At 42.2% G+C, this 8114-nt stretch overlaps 1 protein-coding gene across 2 annotated transcripts in view; it reads left to right on the top strand.

Annotated features, from left to right (window-relative positions):
- Window positions 1-8114, top strand: part of LOC122556815 (hepatitis A virus cellular receptor 1 homolog) — a 39174-nt gene that overhangs the window by 20943 nt on the left and 10117 nt on the right. For both annotated transcript variants that reach the window (XM_043704020.1, XM_043704019.1), the window contains exons 4-7: window positions 1155-1225; window positions 2734-2836; window positions 5554-5578; window positions 6142-6225. In XM_043704020.1, the coding sequence (XP_043559955.1) occupies window positions 1155-1225; window positions 2734-2836; window positions 5554-5578; window positions 6142-6208 (266 nt within the window). In that variant the 3' untranslated portion in view covers window positions 6209-6225. The remainder of the gene's footprint in view (window positions 1-1154; window positions 1226-2733; window positions 2837-5553; window positions 5579-6141; window positions 6226-8114) is intronic.

The raw sequence follows: 8114 nt of genomic DNA, 5'->3' as shown, positions 1-8114 counted from the left end.
GTAGGAGTGTACTTAAGAGGGAAATCAGGAGGGCAAAATGGGGACATGAGATAGCTTTGGCAAATAGAATTAAGGAGAATCCAAAGGCCTTTTAAAAATACATTAAGGACAAAAGGGTAACTAGGTAGAGAATAGGGCCCCTCAAAGATCAGTAAGGCGGCTTTTGTGTGGAGCCACAGAAAATGGGGGAGTTACTAAATGAGTAATTTGCATCAGTATTTACTGTGGAAAAGGATATGGAAGATGTAGACTGTAGGGAAATAGATGGTGACATCTCGAAAAATGTCCAGATTACAGAGGAGGAAGTGCTGGATGTCTTGAAACGCATAAAAATGGATAAATCCCCAGGACCTAATCAGGTGTACCCGAGAACTCTGTGGAAAGCTAAAGACGTGATTGCTGGGCCTCTTGCTGAGATATTTGTATCATCAATTTTAACAGGTGAGGTGCCAGAAGACTGGAGGTTGGCTAACGTGGTGCCACTGTTTAAGAAGGGCGGTAAAGACAAGCCAGGAAACCATAGACCAGTGAGCCTGATGTCAGTGGTGGGCACATTGTTGGAGGGAATCCTGAGGGACAGGATGTGCATGTATTTGGAAAGGCAAGGACTGATTAGGGATAGTCAACATGGCTTTGTGCATGGGAAATCATGTCTCACAAACTTCATTGAGTTTTTTGGGGAAGCAACAAAGAGGATTGATGAGGGCAGAGCGATAGATGTGATCTATATGGACTTCAGTAAGGCGTTCGACAAGGTTCCCCCTGGGAGACTGATTAGCAAGGTTAGATCTCACGGAATACAGGGCTTAACTAACCATTTGGATACAGAAGGGTTTGGAGGGATATGGGCTGAGTGCTGGCAGGTGGGACTACATTGGGTTGGGATATCTGGTCGGCATGGACAGGTTGGACCGAAGGGTCTGTTTCCATGCTGTACATCTCTATGACTCTAATAGATTTTACAGCTTGTATGAAACATAGGTTTTATGTATGTTTGAAATGCATTTTTAGGATGAGTATTGCACAATGAATTTGACAATAGCACAATTGTGGATCCTTCCTGTGGAATATTTTCTCAATGCCCCACTTTATTTTCACATCAAACTTTACACATTATCTGTGGTATCAACTCAACTTACATTATTTCTCTTCAGGCATTACAGGAAATCTGAATTCCGCTTTTACAACATCTCCTGCAGAGACCAGCAACCTTGTTAAAAATATTGTGAGTATACATTAAAGGTTAAAGATCTTAAAACAAGGCCAAAATCATATAAAATTTTGGAACATTTTTATTGTATGCATTGGGATACTGTTTTTCAGTCTTTCAATATTTACATAAATGTTAGTGCTCCACTAGGCGATTTATATTCTGTATTAAGCCTAGTTCAAATATTATAAAGTTTGAAGAAATTAATGTTAACAATACATTGATATTTCAGAGAACTTCTACAAACTTGTATACCTTTATTCACAAAGGAGAAGGACATGGAGGATAGTAAGATTAATTTGAGGTATACTAGCATGCTAGGGCATTTTGAGGTCAAGAAAGAAATGGTGCTAGGTCTCTTGAAGAGCATTAAGGTGGATAAGTCCCCAGGGCCCGATGGGATAAACTTCAGGTTATTGGGACAGTCAAGAGAGGAGATGACCAGTACCTTGCCCAAGATCTTTGTATTCCTTATAGTTCCTGGAGAAGTTTCTGAGTACTGGCAAATAGCTAATGTTGTTCCTCTGTTCAAGAAGGGAAATAGGGAGAATTCAGGAAATTATAGGCCGCTGAGTCTCACATCAGAAGTTCAGAAGCTATTTGACAGGATTCGTTAGGGATAGAATTTATGTGCATTTGGAAGAGCATAGCCTAATTAAGGGCAGTCAATGTGGCTTTGTGCAGGGCAGGTCATTTCTTACTAACTTGGTTGATTTTTTTGAGGAAGTGACAAAACCGATCGATGAGGCTAAATCAGTAGATATTGTTTACGTGGATTTTAATAAGGCTTTCGACAAGGTCCCTCATAGTAGGCTCATTAAGAAGATTACAATGTATGGGAGCTATGGTGAAGTTTGTATTTAGAATTGGCATGCCCATAGTAGGCAGGGTGTAGTGGTGGAAGGGTGTTTCTGGCTGAAGATCCATGGTTAGTGATGTTCCACACGGATCCATTTGGGACCTCTGCTGTTTGTGATATATATAAATGACTTGGATGAAAACATAGATCAATGGGTTAGTAAGTTTGAAGATGACACAAAGATCAAAGGAGTTGTGAATATTGCAGAAAGTTCTCAAAGGGTACAGTGGGATATATACAGTTGCAGAAATGGACAGAGAAATGGCAAATGGTGTTTAATCTGGGCAAGTGTGAGGTGTTGCAGTTTGGGAGATCAAATGTTAAGGGAAAATATACAGTTAATGACAGGAGTCGAAGAGTGTGGTGCTGTAATTTATAAAAATAGCTGGCTTTAATTTCGAACTTGTATGTCCTCAGGATTGATACTGAAGACTAGGTTTAGCTTTGCAACTTAGCAAGTTTTGAGAAGATTTGCAACTTACTCCCGACAGTAGAAATACATAATGTAAAGTAGAGGACAAAAATGTCTGAATTTTTAAATATCTCTTTGGTTTAAGGGTGAATTGTAAAGAAAAGATGATGAATATCTCTGTAATTTTACATTGACATCTCTTCATATAGAATGCATTTCAAGTAAGTGTTACTTAATCTTACTGTGTTCCAGGACAAAAGTTCATCAAATGCACATCTTCAAGTTTGGACTGGCGTTGGCTTGGGGATTTTTATCTTTCTCACTGGAATAGCTATATTTATCTTCAAGAAGAAGTGTAAGTAATGATCTTAGTTCTTCTGATTTACTGCCTCTACCTGGAACTTTTACATTGTGGTCCTTATTCTGATGGTAGTAGCAGAAACCATTCAGCACAGAAGGAAATTGCAAGTGCAGCAGGACAATGGAAATCTTGACGCTCCATACAAAAAAAACCAGCACCACCACCCAAGAAAGACTATATTGCAGTACTGTGGGAGGAGGGGGCATCAACAGTCGCAACAATGCTGGCTTTGACAGACCAACAGTTGCACGGTTGTTACGTGTATGCAGCTGCTCTGTAGGTCCACGCAGGGTGACCGCCGTGTGGGCGGCACGGTGGCACAGTGGTTAGCACTGCTGCCTCGCAGCGCCAGAGACCCGGGTTCAATTCCCGACTCAGGCGACTGACTGTGTGGAGTTTGCACGTTCTCCCCGTGTCTGCGTGGGTTTCCTCCGGGTGCTCCGGTTTCCTCCCACAGTCCAAAGATGTGCAGGGTCAGGTGAATTGGCCATACTAAATTGCCCGTAGTGTTAGGTAATGGGTAAATGTAGGGGTATGGGTGGGTTTCGCTTCGGCGGGTCGGTGTGGACTTGTTGGGCCGAAGGGCCTGTTTCCACACTGTAATCTAATCTAATCTAAGTTGACACCATTCACATCATTGACTTTCAGTTCCGTAAAGGACAAGTATGGCTCATTTTAAGCACTGACTTCTTGACTGCAGAGAGCCTCATTCATCAGGAATCCATAAAAAGTGATATTGACCCTCTGTGCTCAAAGGAGAAAGTGAGGACTGCAGATGCTGGAGATCAGAGCTGAAAATGTGTTGCTGGAAAAGCGCAGCAGGTCAGGCAGCATCCAGGGAACAGGAGAATTGATGTTTCGGGCATGAGCCCTATTTCCTGAAGAAGGGCTTATGCCCGAAACGTCGATTCTCCTGCTCCTTGGATGCTGCCTGACCTGCTGCGCTTTTCCAGCAACACATTTTCAGCTCTGTGCTCAAAAGCAATGCAAAGCACATAGGCAGGCCACCTCCAGGTAAGCACAACATAAGTGAACACTGAAAAGAATGAACTATTAGGTATATTCTTTGCAAGTACATGACTTGTATGTGTGATCCTACATGCAAAACAACCTGACAGAACCGTACAAGTCAAAGGTGTGCCTGGACTCCAATATAAAGTGTCAAAGAGTTGAGTTAGTGTGTGAATTTGTCCAAGAAGCCATTGATTTTCAGATGTTTCTGCATAAGTGAAGAGTTGTGGAAGATGATGTTCAAGGTGTATGAAGGGACATTGGGCTGCACACACAGTTGGATGATGAAATTTTGTTTTGTTCATTCATGAGCTGTAGAAATCTCAGGCTAGGCCATTTATCACAAATTACTAATTGTTAAAGGCAGTTAATAATTGCCCACATTGCTGTGGGTTTGGAGTTATATACAAGCCAAACTGGTAAGTATGTCAGATTTCCTTCCCTAAAGGGCAATAACGGTTTTTACATTTTTATGACAATGGTTGCATAGTCACACTTAAGATTAGATTACATTAGATTAGATTAGATTAGATTACATTACATTACAGTGTGGAAACAGGCCCTTCGGCCCAACTAGTCCACACCGACCCGCCGAAGCGCAACCCACCCATACCCCTACATTTACCCCTTACCTAACACTACGGGCAATTTAGCATGGCCAATTCACCTGCACATCTTTGGACTGTGGGAGGAAACCGGAGCACCCGGAGGAAACCCACGCAGACACGGGGAGAACGTGCAAACTCCACACAGTCAGTCGCCTGAGGCGGGAATTGAACCCGGGTCTCCGGCGCTGTGAGGCAGCAGTGCTAACCACTGTGCCACCGTGCCACAGTTAAGTTTTAATTCCAAACCTTTGCTGAATTCAAACTTTGCCATTTGTTACGATAGGATTTGAACTCCTATCTAAAGAATATCTCCCTGGGTTCTGTATTATTGCCCAGTGACATTATACTGCACCTCCACCTCCCGCAAGCAGTGGCTGAGCCAATCATTCAGTGAGCTACAGCCACCAGGTGCTCTCTGTGAGTTACATCTCAGGAACTTTTCATGGAAGAATAGGAGAATTGGAAGAGGTGGAAAAATAAGGTGAGTAAAGATAACAATGCAATACAAATGCAGGGAAATAAGACATGCACCACTCCTAATTCCTAAATTACCAGTTAAAATTGGATTAGATTAGATTACTTACAGTGTGGAAACAGGCCCTTTGGCCCAACAAGTCCATACCGACCCGCCACCCACACATTTACCCCTTCACCTAACACTACGGGCAATTTAGCATGGCCAATTCACCTGACCTGCACATCTTTGGACTGTGGGAGGAAACCGGAGCACCCGGAGGAAACCCATGCAGACACGAGGAGAATGTGCAAACTCCACACAGTCAGTCGCCTGAGGCGGGAATTGAACCTGGGTCTCTGGCACTGTGAGGCAGCAGTGCTAACCACTGTGCCACTGTGCCGCCCTGGATGTTTCTTGAAGTTGAGATTCTGATTTTTTTTCACTCTCGCCATTTTTTTCAATTTTCTTGCCATTGCCAATGGTACACCAGGAAGGGGAATATTCCACCACTTACTTTAAAATAAAAGACAGAATTCATTTTAAAAATAATGATACTACAAAATAAAATACGTTCCAAAATGGAGGCTGTGGAAATGTTTGCCATTCCTTAACTGATGTGTATTTTTGTCTTTTAGTGAAAGTTTTCCAAAAAGATGACAGGTAAAATTTCAATCTTAAACTATTTCTTTTGAAAGCAAATTTTATCACTGATACTTTACTCATTTAGGGTGTAGGTTTGCTCGCTGAGCTGTAGGTTTGATATCCAGACGTTTCATTACCTGAGTGAAGCGAAGCTGTTGTCTCCTGCTTTCTATTTATATCTTTCTCCTGGATGGGGTTCCTGGCAAAGACATGCCAGAGAATTCCTAGAGGCCTGGCACTCCAACCACAACGCGATAAACAAACACATAGATCCAGATGCCATCTATCAACCCCTCAGAAAACGAACAGGAAATGACATCACCACAAACCCCAGAAACCCCATCCAGGAGAAAGGTATAAACAGAAAGCAGGAGACAACAGCTTCGCTTCACTTGGAGGTCACCACTGATGATGTTACCTAGCCAGGTAATGAAACGTTTGGATATCAAACCTACAGCTCAGCGAGTAAACCTACACCCTAAACCTCAACCTGAGTTACAAACCTTCACAAACCTTGCAAATACTTTACTCATTTTAACACAGTGTTTGTTTATTTTTGTACTCTCTGTTTGTACCCACAGTGCAAAAAGTGCTATTGGAATACACATGCATCATGCGGCGGAAGAAAACGTATATAATGTTGAATGACTGACTTAGCTTTTAAGGTAGATGGCAGGATTAATTAATTCAGATAATGCAATCTATATATCTTTATGTTGGCATAAATTTAAAAACAAAATCATTCATGGGAATGTGTGTTTCACTGGTTCAGCTAGCATTTATTGACTAAGACAGGATGATCAGTCTGGCTATTTAATGATGAATTTATGCACCTCACTACACAGCAGTGCTCTAGTATCCAGCTACAAAATAAATCCTTCTTTCCTCTTACAGTAAATATTCCTTCGAGTTTTTTTTCAGCGATAAAACAAGAACCACTTATAAGGCAAACAGCATTTTAACATGATGGATGTTTGTGTATCCTATTCTTGTTTGAGGAATGGAGAGCCACAGATGCTCTGTCTAGGATATATCATCGAGAGATATTGGGAACAAGGAAAGGCTATTCTGACCTTTGGGCTTATTCCACTATTTAATAAGAAGAGCAGTTTATTTGTATTGCCTTTAAAATCTATTGCAGTCTTGAATTTTCGAATTCTTAAGCATTCACAACTCTTTGGAGAGACACTTCTAAATTGTTCAATCAAAAAAAAACTACTTTCAAATCCTGACTAAATTCTGACTTTAAGACTATGCCCCCTGTTGTTTGACACCCCCATCAGGTTTTCCACATCTGTCTTAACTAATTCTTTAAACGTCTTTAAAAAACTCAACAATTTTAGACCTCACTGTCCTACACTCAAGAGAATACAAGTCAAGTTAATGCAACTACTTTCATTAATTTAATCCAACAAGCCCATTGAAAGCAAAACAAAATCCACTAAATAAGTACTGTATTACATAGAACATAGAACATAGAAGAATACAGCGCAGTACAGGCCCTTGGGCCCTCGATGTTGCGCCGATCCAAGCCCACCTAAACTACACTAACCCACTATCCTCCATATACCTATCCAATGCCCTATTAAATGCCCATAAAGAGGGAGAGTCCACCACTGTTACTGGCAGGGCATTCCATGAACTAACAACTCGCTGAGTGAAGAACCTACCCCTAACATCAGTCCTATATCTACCCCCCCTTAATGGTGGCCCAGGGACAAGCACCAACGCAGACTCACCTCAGATCCCACGAGACTCTACCTTTTGTAGCAGCCTGCCGTAAGATGTGAAGCGATCCAGAAGAGATTACTGACGCAAAGGTGACTACACTTAAATGAAAGTGCTGGGAATGGCAACCGTGATGGAACTCGCAGCCAAGGAAGGTCAACACCTCACAAAATGGTGGCTGAGAGTTCACAAAATGGTGGCCCAGGGACAAGCACCAACGCAGACACAAAACTGCCACTGCTGTGGAAACACATGTCAGGCAGCAGCAAATTGCTGCTGGAAAGAAGCTGTGTGCAGAAACTGCAGCATTAAAAAAGAATATATTAAGCGAGAAGAAGTTTGAGAGGCAACTTAATTGAGATATATAAGATAATCAAAGGGTTAGACAGGGTGGACAGTGATAGCCTTTTTCCTTGGACGGTGATGGCTGGCCTGAGGGGACTTAGCTTTATATTGAGGGGTGATAGGTATAGGACAGATGTCAGAGGTAGTTTCTTCACTCAGAATAGTAGGCGCATGGAACGCACTGCCTGCAACAGTAGTTGAGTCGCCAACTTTAAGGGCATTTAAACGGTCATTGGATAGTCATATGGGCGAAAATAGAATAGTGTCGTTTAGAAGGGCTTCAGATTGGTTCGACAGGTTGGCGCAACATCAAGGGCTGAAGGGCCTCAACTGCGCTGTAATCTTCTATGTTCTATGTCGTAAAAGCACAGCAGGTCAGGCAGCATCCAAGGAGCAGGGGAATCGATGCTCCGAGCATGAGCTCTTCATCAGGAACTAGTAACTACACAAGTCACGTTCAAAAGTGAAATCTACAACTGAG

Source organism: Chiloscyllium plagiosum, chromosome 14, assembly GCF_004010195.1.
Source record: "Chiloscyllium plagiosum isolate BGI_BamShark_2017 chromosome 14, ASM401019v2, whole genome shotgun sequence".
Taxonomy (NCBI): domain Eukaryota; kingdom Metazoa; phylum Chordata; class Chondrichthyes; order Orectolobiformes; family Hemiscylliidae; genus Chiloscyllium; species Chiloscyllium plagiosum.
Note: the sequence above shows the minus strand (reverse complement) of the source record. Positions and strands in the feature narration are given on the sequence as shown.